Source organism: Pristis pectinata, chromosome 41, assembly GCF_009764475.1.
Source record: "Pristis pectinata isolate sPriPec2 chromosome 41, sPriPec2.1.pri, whole genome shotgun sequence".
NCBI classification, from domain to species: domain Eukaryota; kingdom Metazoa; phylum Chordata; class Chondrichthyes; order Rhinopristiformes; family Pristidae; genus Pristis; species Pristis pectinata.
Genome location: NC_067444.1, coordinates 3,538,880 through 3,561,758, shown reverse-complemented (window position 1 = coordinate 3,561,758; position 22,879 = coordinate 3,538,880). Strand labels below are relative to the sequence as shown.

Here is a 22,879-nt window from a genome sequence, read left to right as displayed (position 1 = left end):
GGGACTGAGGAGTATTGGCACATAGTTCTCTAAAAAGGGCGTCACAGGTGGAGTAGGTGGCGAAGAGGGTGTTTGGCCATAAGTCAGGGCATTAGTATAAGAATTAAAACGCTTGGTTGCAGTGGAGCAGGAGGTTGGTGAGGCTGCACTTCGAGTACTGTGCGTAATTTTGGTCATCCTGGTATAGGAAGTACGTCATTAAGGTGGTAAGGGTGCAGATATTTACGACCATGCTTCCAGGACCCGGTGGCCTGAGTTACAGGGAGGGTTTGGGCAGGCTGAGGCGTTATTCTCTGGACGGTAATGGGACGTAATAGAGGCGTATAAAAACGTGAGATGGAGAGATAGGATAAATGCACACAGTCATCTCCCCAGGGAAAGGATTCAAGAAAAGAAACAAGAATGTATATGTTCCAGGTGAGGGGGTATTTAAAAAGGAAGTGAGGGGCAACCCTTACACGCAGAGATCAGTGCGCATGTGGAAAGAGCTGCTGGAAAAAGTAGTTGAGGCAGATACAATAACATCGTTGAAAAGACATTTGAATAGGCATATTGATAGGAAAGGTTTCGAAGGATATGGTACAAATTCGGGTAAATGGGACTTCTTTCAGCGGTTACATTGACAGTCATCGTCGCGCTGGGCCAAAGCGTCTGTTTCCGTGTTGTTTTCCTCTGCAACACCGTTTAAATGTGAGGAAATTGTTCCATGAAATAGTTATTTGCACTTCATTTTTACAGACCCTCCACCTCGGCCAATCGTTTCTAAGAGTCCTGACTACCCAATATATGTAAAAGGGGAATCGGTCGTCATTACCTGCAGCGCTGCACGACGTGGCTCCGCTGGAGGGTTTCAGTTATTGAAGGACTCCTTGCCCATCATGAACAGCACAGGCAACCAACAGCAATTCACTCATAAAATTGGAAACATGAAATCCAACAGCAGAGGGAAGTATACGTGCGCCCTTTTCACTCAGCTGTCAGGTCGATGGATACGTACATCGGCGAGCCAACCTGTGGATATCATCGTCACAGGTTAGTTACAGATTGCTGGTCGCTGGTGGTTACAGCGACAAAACCAAGCGGGGTGACAGGGTAACGCTTAGGCTCATATACAGTTGCTGCCCAAAGATCTTGCAGTCATAATACGTCCTGTGCATGCATCTTCCACTTCTGCACTCTGCAGATGATAATATTTGGAATTGGTTTATTATTATCGCTTCTACCGAAGTACTGTGAAAAACTTGTCGTGTGTACCGTCCGTACAGATCAATCCATTATGATACTGCATTGAATGGTGGTACGTGTTGAGGTCGTGGGATAATATTCCATTTGGAACTGGAATTGGAATTGGATTATTATTGTCACTTGTACCGAGGTCCAGTGAAAAACTTGTCTTGCATAACATTCATGCAGATCAAATCATTCCTACGTGCGTTGGTGTAGTACGAGGTAAAACAATACAGAATGCAGAATGGAGTATAACAGAGACAGGGAAAGAGCAGTGTAGGCAGACAATGAGGAGCAAGGTCAGAACGAGGTGGATTGTGAGCTCAAGAGTCTATCTTATCGTACTAGGGGACCTTTCAATAGTCTGATAACAGCGGGATAGAAGCTGTTCTTGAGTCTGGAGATTCGTGTGTTCATGCTTTTGTATCTTCTGCCCGATGGGAGGAGCGGCGGAGAGCTGTTGTTGGGGTGTTTAATTATACTGCTACTTTAGGGAAGCTGCGAGATGTAGAGTCAGTGTCCGGAGGGGAAGCTGGTTTACGTGATGCGCGGAGCTGTCTTCTTGCGATCCCGTGCAGAGCAGTTGCCATACCAAGCCGTGGTGGATTCAGATAGGATTCTTTCTATTGGTGCATCGATAAAAATTTCTCAGTATCAAAGCGGACATGCCAAATATCCTGAGCCTCTTGAGGAATTAGAGGGCTGGAGAGATTTCATGGCCGTGGTGTCAACGTGGTTAGACCAGGACCGGCTATTGGTGATGATCACTCCAAGGAACTTGAAGCTCTTAACACTCTCGACCTCAGCACCGTTGATGTGGACAGGAGTATGCAAATCCCCCCCTCTCCTGAAGTTAATACCAGCTCTTTTGATTTGCTGATATTGGAGGAAAGTTTGCTTCTGAGGAAAAGGCTGTGTTATTTTAGTCCTTTTATTGAATCCTTCGACTTTTGGTGATTTGATACCGATCTGCTGGATAGTAAAACTATGTCAATCTCTGACCTTCGTCGACCCTGAATATCAGGTTTTCTAGACTATTGGAAGTTATCCATAACAGTACCTTAACCCACTTTTGATCAGATGCTACACTACAGTACATTTGATTTTTCAGTATACCATGTGCGTGTAATGAGGGGAGAGAAAGCCCTACGCTTAAAGGGGGCGCTAGAAACAAGGCCCTAATGACATTAAAGGGACCGAGGGCGAAAACACACGGTGATCCAGATGGGAACGATGAATATTTCGGAATATTGTGATAACGGAGTATCAGAGGTAACATTTGATATTACGAGGTATCAGAGACCTCTGGAACAAAGACAAAATAGTGCACAATAACACAGGATCCGAGGAGGAGGAACAGATCACGTCGTTCCACGACCCCGCTCAGCCATTCAGTAAAATCATGGCTGAACCAAGCGCGACTACACACCTCCTCTATCGCCAGTTCGGCATTATCCTGAATTCGCGATCTTTCAATGATTTAACCATCCACACCTGAATTATTTCCAATGATGTGACCTGCACCACACTCGGAGGCAGGAAATACCAGCGAGTTACGTTCCTCTGAGGGAACGCATTTCTGCTTACCTCAGTTTTTGAAAGAACGCCATCTTATTTTGGAACAATGTCTTCTTAGTGCGTCGCCCACTGGTGGAATCAGTGCTGTCCAGCCAGTTTAGGATCATAAGGTTTTTGATCAGGTCGCTGCTCGTTCTTCCAAACTGCAAAGAATACAGACTAAACCGTCGAGCATCTCCTGTCGGTGTACCCCTGTCATGTCAGGACTTAAACAGGCGAACATCCTTTGGACTGTTTCCACTGGTACTGAATCCTTCTATTCGGCAAGGAGCTTAAGGTTATGAACATTATTCCACATGTGGCCTAAGCAACACCCTATGCAACCGTGACAAACCTTCCCGTTTCTTAAACTTCTACCTCTTCGCAGGAATGCGTTGAACTGATCTGAGTTTAAGTTATTTGTTTGGTAGTTCACCTGGAATGTTGTCTGCACGATTTATTTTTAATACCAGCAGATCGGGGTGAGGGTTTGGGGGCTACTTCTCTTGTAGTTTTGTGACAGAACAGCGCGATCAACGGACGTTAACCTGAGCTCATCCAATTATTTCAGATCCTCCCTCTCAACCCGAAATCTCCAAGAGTCCTGATCATCCAGTCTATATGCCGGGGGAATCAATCGACATTACCTGCATTTCCGGACAGCCGGGTGCAGTTGGGCTGCTGCAGTTGACGAAAGACTCCGTCGCTCTCATCAACAGCACCGAAAACCAACGACATTTCATCTACCACATGACGGGTGTGAGCAAGAGCAGGACAGGAAGCTATGCGTGTGTCTTGTTGACACAAGTCTCCGGTCGATGGATCCATTCCCCTGCGAGCCAAGCTGTTGGCATTGTTGTCAAAGGTAAGTGAGGCATTTGAGTTCTATTGATATTCTCACGCAAATGCACTGATCGATGGCATTGACAGTAATTCAGCTGATATGCTGGAAAACGATTCAGTGCTAGGATTTTAAATCTAAATCCTTATCCGCCTCTGAAGTTTAACGATCATAACATATCTTGGCGACTCCATCAGTAGTATGGAGATCTACAAATTTTCTGCAAAATGCCAATCATCAACATGTCTATGGTGCAGATCCTTAACTATATCAATGAAAACGATAAAAATGGCGATACTGTACATATTTCCTGACTCCATTTCCCTCCCACGTAATGACTGGTAGAGAATGATGCCAGACACGATCATTATGTCGAAAATGTGACTGGAAGCCTCGGTAAAAGCAGCACTGTAAAATTCCTAAATCTGCTTTCACTGTTCCGATGACTGACTTACTTACTTCTTCAATCTTTTTATTAGTTTTCAAATTAATACAGATTAATATATCAATGTTTTTACATGTAATACAAAGACATCAGGAGAACAATCATGACATGGATAATCATAACGTACGAGAGAGTATAAAAAAATCTGTAGATCCAACGATCTGTTGGGGAATGAATATAATATAAAAGAAAAAGATTTATTATAAAATATAAAGGAGGAAATAAAACAAAACAATAAGAAAAACTATAAACGATATATCAAACCAAACTAAGCTAAAGAAAAATAAATTTAAAAAAAGGAAAAAAAAACTGGACTAAAATTTCTCAGCAGAGCAATAATATGTCATCAACTCCGTTCCTCTAAATTGAAAGGTTATTATAAGGGGATCTATATCATGTGAAAATATTGAATAAATGGACTGCAAACTTCCTCAAATCTAAGCGAAGGATAGATAGTACCGCTATTTTTTCCAAGTTTAAACATGATATAGTTTGAGAGAACCATTCAAAAGTAGTAGGGGGTATTGTATCCTTCCATTTAAGCAAAATGGATCGTTTGGCCATTAATGTAACAAAGGCAATCATACGGTTAGCGGAGACAGATAAATGGCCAGATTATATCCTTGGTAAATGACTGACGTCCATGCAGATTTCTCAATTGCGATCCACAAGACAACTGGAACGCACAAACGCGCGCGCGCGCGCGCACACACACACACACACACACACACACACACACACACACACACACACACACACACACACACACTCAGAGACACACACATACACAAATACGGAGACACACACACAAACACACACACACAAGTATACAAATAAAGATATTTATAAACATTCCAATATATATATATATGTTTGTATATGTGCATATAAATTTGAATGTCATGCAAAAGTTTGGGCTCCTGGTCAAAATTTCTGTTACTGTGAATAGATAAGGGAGTAAAAAATGACCTGATTTCCAAATGGCATTAAGTTAAAGATAACACATTTCTTTAATATTTAAGCAAGACTGCTTCTTTATTTTCATCTTTTACATTTCAAAACAACAAAAAAGGAAACGGGCCGGACCCCAAGGTTTGGGAACCCTGCATGGTCAGTACTTAGTAACACCCCCTTCGGCAAGTATCACAGCTTGTAAACGCTTTCTGTAGCCAGATAAGAGTCTTTCAATTCTTCTTTTGGGGATTTTCACCCATTCTTCCTTGAAAAAGACTTCTAGTTATGTGGGATTCTTGGGCCGCCCTGCATGCCCTGATCTTTTGAGGTCTATCCATAGATTTTTGATGATGTTCAGGTCGGGGGACTGTGAGGCCCATGGCAAAACCTTCAAATTGTCCTCCTTGAGATAGTCTATTGTGGATTTGATCTGTGTTTAGGATGGTTATCCTGTTGTAGAAGCCATCGTCTTTTTATCTTCAGCTATCTTACAGACGGTGTGATGTTTACTTCCAGAATTTGCTGGTCTTCAATTGAATTCATTCTTCTTTCTACACGTGAAATGTTCCCCGTGCCACCGGCTGCAACACAAGCCCAAGGCATGATCGATCCACCCCGGTGTTTAACAGTGGAAGAGGTGTTCTTTTCATGAAATTCTGCACCCTTTTTTCTCCAAACATACCTTTGCTCATTGCGACCAGGAAGTTCTATTTTAACTTGATCAGTCCACAGGACTTGTTTCAAAAATGAATCAGGTTTATTGAGATGTTTCTTTGCAAACTTCTGACGCTGAATTTTGTGGTGAGGACGAAGGAAAGTTTGGAGAAAAAAGCGTGCAGAATTTCATGAAAAGAACACCTCTCCAACTGTTAAGCATGGCTGTGGATCCATCATGCTTTGGGCTTGTGTTGCAGCCAGTTGCACAGGGAATATTTCACTGGTAGAGAGAAGAATGAATTCAATTAAATATCAGCAAATTCTGCAAGCAAACATCACACCGTCTGTAAAAAAAATCCTGAACATGAAAAGACAATGGCTTCTGCAATAAGATAACGATCCGAAACACACCTCAAATCCACAATGGACTACATCAAGAGGCACAAGCGGAAGGTTTTGCCATGGCCCTCACAGTTCCCTGACCTAAATATCATCGAAAATCTGTGGATTGACATCAAAAGAGCAGTGCATGAAAGGCGGCCCGAGAATCTCACAGAACTTGAAGCCTTTTGGAAGGAAGAATGGGTGAAAATCCCCCAGAGGAGAATTTAAAGACTCTTACAGAAAGCGTTCACAAGCTGTGATACTTGCCAAAGGGGGTGTTACTAAGTACTGACCATGCAGGGTGCCCAAACTTTTGCTTCGGGCCCTTTTCCTTTTTTTGTTATTTTGAAACTGTAAAAGAAATAAAAAAGGAATCTTGCTTAAAATATTAAAGAAATGTGTCATCTTTAAATTCATTTCTTTTGGAAATAAGGTCATCTTTTAATCGCTTAGCTATTCACAGTAACAGAAATTTTGACCAGGTTGCCCAAAGTTTTGCATGCCACTCTGTGTGTGTGTGTGTGTGTGTGTGTGTGTGTGTGTGTGTGTGTGTGTGTGTGTGTGTGTGTGTGTGTGTGTGTGTGTGAGTGATATAGAAAACTATCACATTATCAATATTACATCATTGCTTTAGCGTGATGTTTCTTGTATATAATACTTAATGGTTCGAAAGGACATCTTCGTTTCCAGTCAAATACTATGAAGTCAATGCTATGTGTCTTGGTGTTGTCAAAGGGTTATCCTTCCTTCCATATGAAGTAGATACGTCAGACTACTTCATATGGTTAAGACGTCAAAACAATTGTGACATCCTTTAAGACATACATGTCTTCACTGATTATCGTGAAATATTTATTTATTTGCTTAATTTTTAGTGTTGAATAGAAAAACGTAATTAGCACATAAAAGGTCACTGGCTTGATGCCAACACGATGAAATTACAGACGTTAATGTTTGAGATATATCAGCGTTGAGATTAGAGCTTCCGCATTGCTGTCTACATCTTTGGTTTCTGTCTAACCAAACTTTGATTTTCTTCTTCAAACATCCGATTTCAAAACGTTGATAAGAAGTGACTAATATAAATATTCAAAATTATTTTTGTTTGCACATGCAGTGACTGGATGTTTGAACTGATATCTACGGCTATAGTGGCAGAAAAAAACAACTGCATGGCTTCAATTACATTTAGAATAAAGCAACAATTCATTGGACCTGTGGTGGTCCCAGCGGGAATCCACAGTCCATGGGGAAAGCCGGACAATTTTTGATGGGGCATTTTTAATACGACCAAAAGACGTCGCATATTTTAGCTATTTGAATTTGAGAAACATGACTCACAGAAAGGTATTTGCGTTTCATTGCTGCAGATCCTCCTCCTCAGCCAAACATTTCTAAGGGTCCTGACTATCCAGTGTACGTTAAAGGAGAATCGGTCACCATTACCTGCACCGCTACACGTCATGGCTCCTCTGGACGGTTTCAGCTGTTGAAGGACTCCCTGCCCATCATGAACAGCACCAGCAACCAACAGCAATTCACCCATCAAATTAGAAACGTGAACTCCAACAGCAGAGGGAACTACTCATGTACTCTTTTGACTCAGATCTCAGGTCGATGGTTACGTTCTTCGGCGAGTCAACCTGTTGAAATAAATGTCACAGGTCAGTTACAACCACAAAACCCTCAAATTCATTTTACTATCCAAGGATCCTGCATAAATAACGCGATCTCTGCACATACCCACTATTTCTGCACTCTTTTTCATAATATTTGATTTTTTATATTATATTTCCAACGTTTTTTGTTGATCTGGCCTGGATAGAGTCGACGTGGGGATGACGTTTCCATTCGGAGGAGAGTCGAGAATCCGAGAGCAGAGCCTCATGATAAATGGACGTCCCATTAGAACTGAGATGAGGAGAAATATCCTCCAGCCAGAGGGTGATGAATCTGTGGAATTCCTTGCCACAGAGATCGGTGGAGGCCAAGTCATTGATTGCATTTAAGGCAGAGGTTGATAGGTTCTTGATAGGAAAAGTGGTTACGGGAAGAAGGTGGGAGAATGGGTTTGAAACAATCAGCCATCACTAAGTGATGGAGCAGCCCAGATGGGCCGAATAGGCTAATTATGCTCCTATATCTGATACGCTCATGACCTGACGTAAAATCTCTGCGTTGTAACACTTCGGCACGCTCGACACGTTAGTGGTGCCGAGGTATCAGATTTCCCAGTCCGTCGCATGTCACCCTGATTACAATCAGAGATCGCTTTTAATTCGACGTTACACAGCAGTATCATAAAACTTTCAGTGAATAAAGCGTGTTTAATGAAGGCCTGGGAAACAAAACTCACAGAACGAAAGCTGGCAATGGGGTCTTAATTCGCTCAATTCATCGATATTTCAAGTATCTATCAGTAGCTCGGCAGTTAATAGCGATACAGAGAAGATACGTTATAGGGAAAATAGTCTGTGGGGGCGGAACTGATCTGTGAGCTGGCATAGACGCAATGGAACCAGAGGTTTCTTTCTGGGCGAGTAAGGATAGATTGAACAGCACATCAGCTGTCCGGAATTAGACGCCGCTGTTGCCGAAGTATAGAGTGTGAAAACACGAAGGGTCGGCCGCAGAACTCTTTTGCTGCAAACAGGTCGAATCATGTATCGTTTTATTGCATGATTCATGAAGATAACTTTCTAAATTATTCTGTTTCAGAAAACCCACCCGAGCCTCACATCTCCAAGACTCCTGAATACCCAGTGTATGTAGCTGGAGAATCGATCACCATTACCTGCTCCGTTACGGAGCATGACTCCACTGGACGGTTTCATTTATTCAAAGATGCCATCCCTTTTATTAAAAGCACCACAGACCACCGACGTTTTGAATATGGCATCGCGGATGCGAACGCTAGAAATTCAGGGGACTACGCCTGTGCATTGGCAAAACCTATCTCTGGTCGATGGATTAGTTCTCCTGTCAGTTCTCTTCTTCAGATACGTGTCATAGGTCAGTTAACGCACTCCAACCGCCAGACTTATTAGGGTGCATTCATGCTCGTGTATTTTCGATGCGTTGCAACACACACAAAGCTCTGGAGAAATTCAGCAAGGAAATGAACAGTCGACGTTTCGGACCGAGAACCTTCACCAGGACATAGATTCTGTCTGACCTACTGAGTTCCTCCAGTGTTCTGTGTTTGTTGCTCCAGATTTCCAGTATCTGCAGTGTCTACATTTACAATACTCCTTCTGGTTCAATTGACCTGTATTTAAGCTGGATAAACTGCATGCATGAGCTGCTGGTTTGCGCGCAGTCTCAGAACTGTGTTGTCTGCTTTAGAGCCTTCTGCAATTAGATTGAAATGACTTAATGTATAAAGTCAGGTAAAAGTACTTGTTTAAAGTTTTAAAACGTCTTACAAAAGGGGGTAGAGCAGTCAATTAAATAGTGACGCAGATCTCCTTAAAATGTCTGCAGATTGATGTTGGAGAAAGGTGATTGCATTATATTAATTGAAACCTCACGCAATGGTCGTGTCGAGATGCGGCAAGTGGGATCAGCACAAATAGCTGATGATAGACAGGGAAGTCGTGGGCCGAAAGGCTTCATTCCGCGTCGTATTGCTCTGCGATTCGAGAACTACAAGCATTTACATGCATAAAAGCCACATGGAATCAATGTTCGGCACTTACGTTTTACAGCAAGTCACTGTACCTCAAGTAAGGAATGACAACTCCAAATAACTATAAAAATTAAAGGGCAACGAATCATTTAACCACATCTAAGCGATTCAATGGATAGCCGTACATTTGTACCCCGTCGTGCAAGAGCGCCAACTCAATGTGTTTTCCTTTCTCAACCATTGCGCAGATTGTTTCACTCCGACTGAGGATGAAGTATATTCCCGAGCTCAACGTATGAGTAACAGAACGACAATTCAATTCATTTTTTTTCTTCGTTTTTTATTTCTCCGTTTATAAAGTGGCCTTCATCATCAGGAAAAATGAAGTTGACTGTGCAATCGTTGCGCCGTCATTGCTGTGTCAAACAATGTGACAGGGACGAGGGGTTCAATGTGTGCAAAGGTCCACGCATCAATCCCGAGTTTCCCTCAGTGCTTTAGCATACATGGAGAGATTTCAGTGGCAGTCTCATTAAGGGACGTTGCGTGGAATTAAGTGCGTTTTAGCTATTTGCGCGAACGTTATTGAACGGAATCCTTCGGCTTTGCATTTCTTTACTCCGTGGTCCAACGACACAAAATACACGCTGAGTAAAGTTACATGAATGTTTTAATGCAATTCCAAACATTCCATCACGATAAAAATGGGACAGATATGTAGGGGTAGTGAGCTTTGGCAACTAATAGATCACATTGGCTCTCATGCTGGAAAATCTGGGGAAACTAATATCTATACTCATTATTAGGTTGGCATTCCAAACTTAAACCCAAGGCCCAAGCTGTGGTTTTAGCAAGGCAGCCGATCTCCAATCTGGAATACAAATGGATCCGTGTTAAATTGATTTCAAATTTCCCTTTGGTTTCGTTTGAGTTCTGCACTTTGATGTATATTTCTTCTCTTTGATCAGATGTTTTAATAAGAATCATTGTTAATGTTTCCATGCACGCCGTAAGTATCTCCAATTGTCAGAGACGCATAAAAATAATTCAAATACTAAAGAGGTTGTGTGACCAGGTTCTCTCGATCCGCCTGATGGCCATTCGCCGCTTCACGCGAGGACTCTCTGGCGCGGGTGGTTTGTTTAACTGGTCGTCGATATCCAGATCAGGTGTGTGCGGGTGGTGGGATCCAGTACAAATGAATACATTAATTGATCACTTAATCAAAGGAGACGAATTTAAAAGATATGCCTGCAGTTCCAATCGCCATGCCGACCAACCTTCTGAAAGTCATGTGGAAATTCACTGAATGCTGGATCATTTCCATCAGGCCGTTGAATGTTAAACAACTTCCAATGGGTTGACTTAATACGCCAAAAATAAGGAGGAGAGATGTAAAATTATGAACGCCGAATATTCCTTTGACAATGCAATTGCAAAACATATTGCCAATTTTATTCAGACACCCGGATTAAAAAGCGAGGTCTGTTGGATGGTATATAAATCGATTGCAGTATGTTGCTCTTCGGGCACAGCGTGTGTTTTGTGCAGATGAAATGGGATGATAAGTGGGGACATCCACAGTAAAATATACCTCATATATGATGATGGCATGGGACATTATTCCGCCCTGGATTCCACGAAGGCTGTCCTATCAGTCCTGATCTGCAACTTACATCCAAGTAACCCATTGCCCCACGCACGCTCAACAACAACGCCTTGATTCTGCAAGCACGAACTTACCTTAGGGAAAATTAAGAACAGCCAATCAGCATGCTACGTGGGACGAAGACGGTGGGAAAACAGGGAGATTCCTAATGCCTGGTACCGTTGTATCAGAGAGTATCCGAACTTGTGGTTTTCTGCAAGATGTACACTGCAGATTTTTTGAACTGTAATTGAAAAACTTCCTCCTTAATATATTTTCTTTCTTTAATTATGTTGTTTCAGATGCTCCGCCTCAGCCAGAAATGTCCAAGAATCCAGAATACGCGGAGTACGTAGCTGGAGAAGCAATCACTATCTCTTGCAGCGTTGCACGTCGTGGCTCACTTGGCCAGTTTCAGTTGTTCAAAGACTCAGTCTCCATCATCAACAGCACAGGGAACCAACAGAAGTTCAGCCATCACATTAAAGGTGTCAGCACTGCCAGCAAAGGGAGCTACACGTGTGCATTTATTATGAAGGTATCGGGCAGATTGATACGTTCTCCTCTCAGCCATCCTGTTCGAATAAATGTCGCAGGTTAGTGAGACATCCGCTTAACAGCCTTACTGTCGCACAAAACCTTGTTCACTGATTGCAAAAGGTTTGGATGATCCGATGTATTTAAATACATCCATGGGGAATGATGACACAATGTTTTTTTAAGGGCAACGATAAGTCTATGAATGGTGCGCAAGTCGTTGGTTTGATATGTCTCGGTTATTTTAATTAATTTGCCCCAGTACGATTTGCCTCGATAACGGGGCAAATCACGTCGACTTACAGAGGGATTTTCACTGGCTATTTCGAAACGTCTCCGTAGAATAAATCCAGTCTGTCGATATCCAAATTTTCTGTAATGTTGTGCAACGATTAGGTAGATTTGAATACGCACATAACAGTGGCCTTTCTTGATGCCTGCGTGACGAACGATTGGAACGATCGTGTGCGTTAAATTATATCACGGCGATCAGCGTTCAAGCTGTGTGCAGATGTTAAATTGTTAGCAGAAATGCAAGTAAACGCTGCACCACGCACTTCTATTCTCAGTGCAGGAGCCAGAATTCTTATCCCCGCTATGCATATGGTCTCGTCCTAACCTTATATGCGCATCGTTTCTAATGCGTTGGCACTTCTTGCTTTAATTCTTAAGATTAAGCGGTGACCTAGTTTAATAACAGCGTAACCTGGTTACCGAATATAGCGTTAGTTAGTTGGAATGACGTTACTCCTCCAGGTAACTCTGACCGCACATCCAGTCTCAGGAATGACAAGGATATGGACAGGAATAGGAATGCCACCGTTATTAGATTGCTCTCCCAGACACAGATTAGCCTGACTTGGAAATACATCTAACTCTCTTCAACGTCATCAGTTCTGAACGCTGAGAATATCCTTCTGGGACTACTGTCACTGGAAGAAATGCAACAGCCTCTCACCTATTCCCGCAAATGAATGCAAGACACAAAGTGGATTCACAGCGTGGATCAAGGTCCACTGAGTGACCAGAAATTGAGTTCACATTCCGAGTTGCAATGGAATTTTATTATTTTCTGTCGTCAAAGTTCTAACATATATCAAAACAACGTAAGTCCAACTCCCTCAAAGCAAACCACAGCAGGTTCGTTCCTTTATTGTCCACCGACGAGTTCATTCTACAAACAGGAAAATCGACAGCTTGATTATGTTGAGGTTTTTTTTTGCCATTTTGCAGGCACAGTTTTTCCAGTTCACCGAATACTGTATAAACAATGTCATTCCTTCTTGTTTCAGACGCCCTTCCTCGCCCACATCTTTCTCTGGAGCCCAAACGTTCTGTTTATATTGTGGGTGCTTCACTCACAATCGGTTGTGCGGTCGAAGCTGGGACTGAGAACGGACAGCTTGAGTTGCTCCAGAACTCCATCCGCATAAGATTGCAAGAGAAACGAGAAAGCATCAGGCATTTCATTCCAAGTGTCAGCGAGATAAATGGCGGAATTTACACTTGCCTCTATAAGAGACAGATCTCAGGAAGATGGCTTCAATCAGTTCCAAGTGATTCCACCAAAATAATTATAATCGGTCAGTACTGGTGTTGGTATCGGTTTATTATTGTCACTTGAACGGAGATACAGTGTAAAACTTGTCAAACATGCCGATAGTACAGGTCAATTCATTACACAGTGCAGTTCCATTGAGTTAGTGCATAGTGTATTGATTTAATACAGGGTGCAATGAGGTAGTACAGGGTGCATTGATGTAGTACAGCGTGCATTGAGATAGTACAGGGTGCATGGAGGTAGTACAGGGTGTACTGAGGTAGTACAGTGCGTGTTGAGGTAGTACACAGTACATTGAGGTAGTACAGGTAAAAACAATAACAGTACTGAGCAAAGTGTCACAGCTACAGAGTAAGTGCAGTGCAATAAGGTGCAAGGTCACAACAAAGTAGATCGCGAGGGCAGAGTCCATATCATCGTCTAAAGGAACCGTTCAGTAGAATTATCACAGTGGGAATGCCACAAAGAAATATTGATATTTCTTTTGGGGCTTTTAATAATATTATACTAGCACACACGGGAAATAAATTAAATTAGGATTGCTTCGCGTTTTAATCTGATAGTATCTTGCATCGACCAGAACACCTATGAATTTCAAGTTAAAGTCGAATTTATTGCCACATGTACAAGTACATTTATGCACAGGTGCAATGAAAATCTTACTTTCAGCGGCACCACAGGCATATTACTGTATGATATGCAGTAATAATTACAGTATAATATGCTGCTTGCTGGAAAAGATAATAATATTGCGCAAGTGGCAGGCATTGTAGTGTAGCGATTATCGTAACGCTTTACAGTGCCAGAGACCCGAGTTCAATTCCGGTCGCTCTCTGCAACGAGTTTGTACGTTCTCCCCGTGTGTCTTCGTGGGTTTCCTCCGGGTGCTCCGGTTTCCTCCCACATTCCAAAGACGTACAGGTTAGGAAGTTGCGGGCATGCTGTGTTGGCGCCGGAAGCGTGGCGACACTTGCGGGCTGCCCCCCCCCCCAGAACACGCTACACAAAAAGATGAATTTCACTGTGTGTTTCGATGTACATGTGACTAATAAAGGTAAAGAGTTAATAGACAGCTAATTTTAAACGGAGTGTCAAATGGAGATATGGGACCAACATTCCGCCGGCACTGTTCTACCATGTCATCAGGGAAATATATATGATGCAGACACTGCACCGCCTGTCCATGTTGGACATCCAGTGCCTATCTATGGCATTCCCATTTCCAGTTCTTGATCCACAGCCTTCCATTCCTGGTTATTCTATTGTCCCGTCTTACGTCACGAGGAAGGCAGACCAGCGGCTCTACTTCGTTAGCAGTTTGAGGAGATTTGTTATGTCACCAAAAACTCTTGCAAACTTTCATCGACGTACAGTGGAGAGCATTCTGACAGGTTGCATCACACCCTGGTGTGGCGGTTCCAAGGCACAGGATCGCAAGAGGCCGCAGAGGGTTGTAAACTCAGCCAGCTCCATCACGGACACACCCCTCCCGCCATTGAGGACATCTTCAAGAGGCGTTGTCTTAAGAAGGCGGCACTCATCTCTAAGACCCTCACCATCCAGGACGTTCCCTCTTCTCGTTAGTACCAGCAGGGAGGAGGTACAGGAGCCTTAATTCCCACACTCAACGATTCAGGAACAGCTTCTTTCCCTCCGCCATCAGATTTCTGAATGGTCCATTAACCCATATTCATGGCAGGATTTCGACCCGAAACGTCAACGTCTTTCTTACCACAGATGTAGCATGAACAGCTTGAGTTCCTCCAGAACCCTGTGTACACCATGAACACCACCTCGTTATTGCTTGTTTTTGGACTGCTCATTTATTTTTGTAATTTAAGGTAACTTTGATGTCTTTGCACTGTACTGTTGCCACAAAACAACACTCTTCACGTCATTTAAGTGAGTGATAATAAACTTGATTCTGATATACGTTGTTAAAGGATGTACCTCACCATACCCTCAGGTTGTACGTCCCTGAATTCAACCACGTACTCAAAACCTTCTGCTTCCAGCCGCTGAAAAATGTTCCACCCTTTACCCTTCAATCCATGCACGTGGATCCGGATCATTGTTTACCCTGCAAGGAAATTGTGCAACACTGACGGAATAGTGGCCCAACACAGGGAAGGTGCACACGTTGCAGCTTTGTTGACGAGAGTGGAGTTAATTTGAAGGCCAGAAAGTAGTTCCAAATGGATGGTGGAGGAAGCTCATTGAAATAAATAAGAGGGATGCATATTACGTGGACAGCCTTGAAACATTAATCCTCACATCCGTAGATATCGGATTGAAAGTCAAGGCTGTAAATTTTGAGCCAAATGTACAACACACAAAAGAACTTTGGAATAGTTACTTAATTGATTCAAATACTATGTTGAATGATACAGTATTGATGTTAAGCTTTATTGTTTCAGATGCGCCAGCTCCACCGAAAATCGTTTTGACTCCTGATTACCCAGTTTATGTGATAGGAGAATCCGTCACCATTAACTGTACACCTCCAGTCGGTAACTCAGTCGGCCGCTTGAGGATATTGAAAGGCGAAAAGCCCATCGCAGACCGGCAGATCGATGAAGACGGACAATCCCTGAGCTATCCCTTTGGAAGTGTGACACTGGAGCATGAGGGAAACTACACGTGTTTGCATGAGACATCAATATCAGGGCATTGGATATCATCTAAAGACTCTCTCCGAATAAGAACAACGAGTAAGTCCAACTGGGTCCCAGAATTTGCATTTGGTGCCAGCGTGTTTGCAGAAACACACACCGTTTATTTGAGGCAAGCTGGAATTGAGGTATTTGTCCTTGACTTTTCCCTACGGGAAAGGGTAACGGCGCCTCAGATCACGTCTAACGTGCGGTATGTTGCCGAGAGTTGTCGTGGGGGTCGTTCCAACAATCTTTGTAACTGCACTTCTGGGAAGTACGTCGTTATTTTCCCATTGATTAACAAACGAGATACATTGCTTTATGTGGAATCTATAACATTAACTTGTTCTTCACCCATCACGGACACTGCCTGATCTGCCGGATATTAATGGTATTCTCCTGTTACGTTCAGGAAAGAGTCATACATAGAGAAGATTGTCAGAGTCTGTTTCCCAGCAGGCAAGAGTCTAATACAAGGGAGCATAACTTTGTGAAAGGGGAAATTTTTAATGATATGTGGGAGGCGAGCTTATTTTAACACAGAGAACGGCAGGTACCTGGCATGCGCTTCGCTGGGGTCGGGTGCTGAGATTGGTACACACAGTATGAATGGTACGAATATGTTGTCTTCTCTAACGACGTTCTTGCTGGACGTTCAATCTTTCACTTCCATACCTTAGGGTCATACCAAACTCAGTTTCCCATGTCTGACCTGGAACAACCCCATTGTTCATCGCCACACTGAAGCTTCGTTAGATTCCACCTGGATTTCAGCTGTTACGAAAGTGGATCGTAAAGAAATATTATTATAGTATCTGGAATAACCACATGACAGTTCAGAAAAGTAACGGTCTCTGATTTTAGGCCGAACACGTTGACAGAAAGAAGTTATTCCACGTCGAACTTTATTTAAAATTATGTTCTGTACTTGAGTTTTGGTGTTAAGGACAACATATCGTCATACTCTTGTTGCCATATTGAAGGGAGTGATTAGCCGCCATTTCTGAAGGACTGTGGCCCCTCTGATGACTGCAAAGCCATTGGGGTGTATGGTACAGAATTTCCCGTATTAGATCCAGTGACAGTCAGGGATATGAACGAAATTACAAGATAGGCTGGTGTGGGATTTCAAGATGAAGGTGCAGGTCATGGTGTCCCATATACTTCTGGCCATTGTCCTTCTAGCTGGAAGAGGCGGAGTGTTTGAGAGGTGCGGTATGAGCAGCCTTTGAAGAGAAGCTAATTCCCTCGTGCATACAGTGCACTATCGCCACTGATGCGAAGAATGGTTGATAAAGTGGATTACTGGCTGCCATTCAATCGGGCAGATTTGATTAGATTGTGTGGGGTTTCATAGCTGGTAATTACAGCGCAGCTAGAGTGTATCAGGGCCCTCACTTGTCTCTTTGACATGCGGTGCAGAAGGGCAGTCACTCGCTTCAGGATATCCAACCCCTCGCCTGCTTTTGTTTTTGTGGTGTTTTTGTGGTCGGTCCAATTTTATTTCTAGTTAATGGCGATTCCCAGGATATTGATGGCGGGAGACTCGCCGATGATAATTACAATGAACATTCAGAGCAAACTCTCACATCAACTCTTGTTGTCACCAGTCATTGCATGGTACTTTTGTGGTACCAGTGTTGCTGATCACTCATCAGCTCATGCTTGAGTTTGCTAAGGTGGTAAATTAATGAAAATGTTTGCAACTTTCTTCCACAGTTTCCAAACAATAACAATAATGCGCATTCGGTGTCTATTAGAACTACGTTAATATTCCCATTGATATTTCTGTTACAGACCGCCCACCCTCTCCAACAGTTTCGCTGAATCCCAATTATCAGATATATCTGGAAAGGGAAGAAGTCATCATTACCTGCCATGCTCCGAGCCATTACATTTATGGCCATCTCCAATGGTTGTTGCATTGGACATTTGAAAACACAACCAAAGAAATGGATAAGACACAACAACTTGCCAGTAATTCGTTCACGGTCATAGATAACATAAGTGAAGGGAATTATTCGTGCGTGTACAACCAACAACTATCAGGACGTTGGATAACATCTTTCCCTAGTGACGTCGTGACAATACAGAGTGAGTCTTCCTTTCTGAGTTAATGTTTGTATATGCTGAGCTGTATAAAGAATTCAAGACATCACCGAATGACACAAAATTTGGTAAACTGGTTTATTATTGTCGTATAAACCGATGCACATTGACAAATTTTGTTTGGCATGACATCGACACAGATAATTTCCCTACAACTGTTCCTCGAGGTAGTACAACGCAAAACAGCAACAGAATGCAGAATAAAGTGTTACAGTTACAGAGGAAGTGGTATATCGGTAGACAATAAGATGAAAGGCCATAATGAGTAGATTGTAAGGTCAAGAGTCCATCTTATCGTAACAGGAGACCGTTCAATAGTTCAACAGCGGGATAGAAGCTGTCCTTGAGCCTGGTTGTAAGTGATTTCAGGCTTTTGTATCTATTGTGCGATGGGGGTGTGTGAAAAAAGAATGACCGGGTGCGTAGCGATCTTTGATTACGCTGGATGCTTTAGCAAGGCAGCGAAGTGCCGACAGAATCTACGGAGGGGAGGCTGGTGTCGGTGAGGTGCTGATCTCCATCCACAGCTTTCTGCAGTTTCTTAGAATAAATGGAGATTATTCGGCCCGTTGATTCAGCCAAATGTCAATGTCTAGCTCGAAGCTCGTTGAGTCCAGGTGCGAGCACTTCATGGACTCATAGTTGTACAACGCGGAAATTGGCCTTCCGGCACAACTCGACCGTGCCGACCATTCTGCCAACCTGAGCTAGTTCCATTTGCCTGCGTTTGGCCCATATCCCTCTAAACTTTTCCCACCCCCTGTCCAAATGCCTTTTGAACGTTGGAATTGAACCTTGCTCTATCACTTCCTCTGGCAGCTCGTTCCATGTTCCCGCCACCGTCTGTGTGAAAAAAAGTATCCCTCAGGTCCCCTCGAAATCTTGCAGTTCTCACATTAAATCTATGTTTTAAACTCCCCTATCCTGGGGCAATAAACGTGACTAGTCACCTTATATATACCCTTCATGATTACAAATACTTCTGTAAGGTAAACTCTCAGCCGCCTACGCTGCAGGGGAAAAGAATCCCGAGCCTGCCCAGTGTCTCCAACTATCTCAATCTCTGCAGTCCCGGAAAATCTGTCTGTTGAATTCTGGTCAAATAGGGGTAAGAAGGGTGTCATTTAGCTCAAAAGAATGCACTAAAGATTCAAGCGATTCACCAGAGTCTCTTACCACCCAGCGAGTTTCAAAATAAATATTCTGTCAGGCGATTTAATATGACATCATGGTACAAGGTTTCAGCTTGGTAAATCTCGGTAGCCCGTCCAGTGCGTTCATATTTTCTCGCCAATGCCATGGCTAAATATGCGTTCAATTCAGGTTGAGGTGCACCCAGCCTCGCCTGAATTTTTCCAGAATAACCGCCCTACCCTTATATTCCACGTCTATGCTTCGAAAGGGATACATCACATTTGGCCCACCTGACCGCCCGTTTGACCCTCACTACTTTCAACTTTTGTGGACAGGCACGCCGAAGTCCCAATGAGTCTCCAAAGGACACATCAATGTCCTTCCGTCGTTGTTCATTTCCTTACCTAGTTTCACCTCCCAAATGCATGACATCACGCTTTTCTTGGATTAAATCCACGTGTCAGGCTTCCTCACAAACGTTCGTTCTTTCCGCCGTCTTGGGACTTCCTCCTCACTGTCAAACAACGGCTGGTTTTCGTCAAATGCACAAACACCCCTTTGGTGTCTTCCCCTTCTAAAATAAAACATTAATTATCTACTACCAAAGAAAAGCTTGGGATGGAGCAGGAAGATAGAGTCACATAACATGGGAAACAGCTGTTCAGTTTATTGAGACCCCACCCACCATCGAACTCTCTTATCCCATTCCAATACAAATTTAATCTTCCGACAACACAATGGATTTCACCTAAACCCTGCTACTGACCTGCACACTGGGGGTAATCTATAGTGGTCAATTAACCTAACAAACTGTACGTTCTAGGGATGTGAAGGGAGACCGGAGCAGCAGATGAATCCGCCCCCCCCCCATTCACAAGGAGAATGTGTTGTATCTCTCTGTGATCCCTGCCAGTGAGAAATTGCAATCCAGCCGCGCAATCAATCCCATCGTTCGATCGGGTACAGTTCGTCATGCAATAACTACAGCAAACGACGCGCTAATGCTTGCCAAGTGATAGAATTGTATTGTCTACTCTATGATACTTCTGTCAATTCCATTAATTGCATTCTTAGTATAACAGGCATTCTTCTTATTATTTTATTATCGTATTCTTCTTATTTGACATTGCCACGAGTCTAAGGGGAGTGAAGAACCATTGCCTTATACTCCATTTTCACTCAATGTGACCGCAATCATACTCATGAAATGAATCACTGCCCATTCAAATAGAACACGCATATTCAAACTGAAGTCACGGCTACATCCTGCAGCCACTTAGAGTCTCTTCTCTGCACCACGACTGGAGGCGGCTTATACCCGTTTTTACAGTGTCGAGTAAAGGCACATACGTTAGAATATTCTTTATTGACGACAGCTTTGCCTTAAATACAATAATTCAAAGCAAGCTTGTCACCAAACTCCGCGACTTCTGACTCAACACCAGCCTCTGTAACTGGATCATTGACATTCTAACAAACAGACCGCAATCAGTGGGGATAGGCAGCAATACCTCCAGCATGATGACTCTCAACACTGGTGCCCCACAAAACTGCGTCCTCAGCCCTCTACTCTACTCCTTATACACTCACGACTGTGCGGCCAGATTCTGCTCTAACTCCATCTACAAGTTCGCAGATGATACCACCGTTGTAGGCCGTACTCAAACAGCGATGAGTCGGAGTACAGGAAGGAGATAGAGAGCTTAGTGGAATGGTGTCATGATAACAACCTTTCCCTCAATGTCAACAAAACTAAAGAGCTGGTCATTGACTTAAGGAAAGGGGGCGGTGTACACGCACCTGTCTGCATCGATGGTGCTGAGGTCGAGAGGGTTGAGAGCTTCAAGTTCCTGGGAATGAACATCACCAACAGCCTGTCCTGGTCGAATCACGTAGATGCCACGGCCAAGAAAGGCCACCAGCACCTCTACTTCCTCAGGAGGCTGAAGAAATTTGTTTTTTCCCCTTTGATTCTCACCAACCTTTACCGATGCACCGCAGAAAGCATCCTATCAGGATGTATCATGTCTTGGTACGGCAACTGCTCTGTCCAAGACCGCAAGAAGCTGCAAGGAGTTGTTGGCACAGCCCAGTGCATAACAGACACCAGCCTCCCCGCCTTTTCTTTACCTCTCGTTGTCGTGGTGTAGCAGCCAGCATAATCAAAAACCCCACCCACCCGGAACATTCTCTCTTCTCTCTTCTTCCATCGGATAGAAGATACAGAAGCCTGAGGGTACGTACCACCAGAATTAAGGACAGCTTCTACCCCACTGCGATAAGGCTATTGAACGGTTCCCTTATACAATGAGATGGACAATAACCTCACGATCTAACTTGTTGTGACCTTGTACCTTATTGCACTGCACTTTCTCTGTAGCTGTGACACTTTCCTCTGGACTGTTATTGTTTTTACCTGTACTACATCAATGTACTCTGTACTAACTCAATGTAACTGCACTGTGTAATGAATAGACCTGTACGATCAGTTTGTAAGACAAGATTTTCACTGTACCTCGGTACAAGTGACAATAATAAACCATTACCAATACGGATACCTCCTGCACATTACCCAGTGGTTCGGGCTGCGGACGCGCATGTCCAACGTCCAGCCATCGGGTGCTGACAGTGCAGCATTTTCCCGTTCTCCCTGTGATCTCTTGGGTTTCCCCCGGGTGCTCACATTTCCGCCCCCACCTGAAAGACCTGCTGTTTGTTACTTTAATTGGTCATTTTTTAATTAGTTCTCCTTGTAGGGGGTTTGTGGTGGGGGATTTCTGTGCGTGTCAGAGAAATAATGATGCAATGAAATTGTAAGGGAAGTAACACTGACTGAAATATTCTTGAAGGAACGTCGGGCACCTTCCATGGCATGTGGATGACATGCGAGACCTGTGACAGATGATTCTCTTCAATTTTAGTTCCGACAAGGGATGGATTCAAGTCGAAGTTGGACGGAAGAGGAATTTGTGTTAAAATGCACTCAAACATGAACACAAACGCTTGCACTAATTCTAATCATTTGTTTCAGGGGTAAGGTTAACCGCGGGTCTATACTTCGAACGCCAGTCCGGTGTGTATCGGAAAGGAGAAACGGCTGTGATTACTTGTTTCGATGCCAACCAAAGCGGTGCAGATAGCTTCTCGTTCTACAAAGGCAATGCATTGTTGCGAGCAGTAGATGTTGATTTATCACATCATATGGCCTCGGTCGTCATCGCTAACACTTCTGACGCAGACGAAGGATTTTACTCCTGCACGTACGAAATAATGATGTCTGGAAGGCGATTGCAATCAGACGAAAGTGACTCTGCGTTATTAAGAATTGAAGGTAACATTCCCACCTGTCTTTTACTCTTGCAATACGGGAGGAAACAGTTGAGATTAATTGGTAATTGGCTAATTGCTACATCATGTACCGAGATACACTGAAGAGGTTTTTTTCTGCATACCATTCAGGCAGCTTATTTCAAACATCAGTACGTCGAGGTAGTACATGGGAAAAGCAATGACAGCATACAGAATATTTTGCCGCAGTTACAG

At 43.4% G+C, this 22,879-nt stretch overlaps 1 protein-coding gene across 2 annotated transcripts in view; it reads left to right on the top strand.

Annotated features, from left to right (window-relative positions):
• Window positions 1–22,879, top strand: part of LOC127566443 (uncharacterized) — a 75,966-nt gene that overhangs the window by 43,268 nt on the left and 9,819 nt on the right. For both annotated transcript variants that reach the window (XM_052008864.1, XM_052008863.1), the window contains exons 10-18: window positions 739–1,032; window positions 3,356–3,649; window positions 7,436–7,729; window positions 8,784–9,077; window positions 11,644–11,937; window positions 13,171–13,461; window positions 15,857–16,150; window positions 17,891–18,187; window positions 22,368–22,667. In XM_052008864.1, the coding sequence (XP_051864824.1) occupies window positions 739–1,032; window positions 3,356–3,649; window positions 7,436–7,729; window positions 8,784–9,077; window positions 11,644–11,937; window positions 13,171–13,461; window positions 15,857–16,150; window positions 17,891–18,187; window positions 22,368–22,667 (2,652 nt within the window). The remainder of the gene's footprint in view (window positions 1–738; window positions 1,033–3,355; window positions 3,650–7,435; window positions 7,730–8,783; window positions 9,078–11,643; window positions 11,938–13,170; window positions 13,462–15,856; window positions 16,151–17,890; window positions 18,188–22,367; window positions 22,668–22,879) is intronic.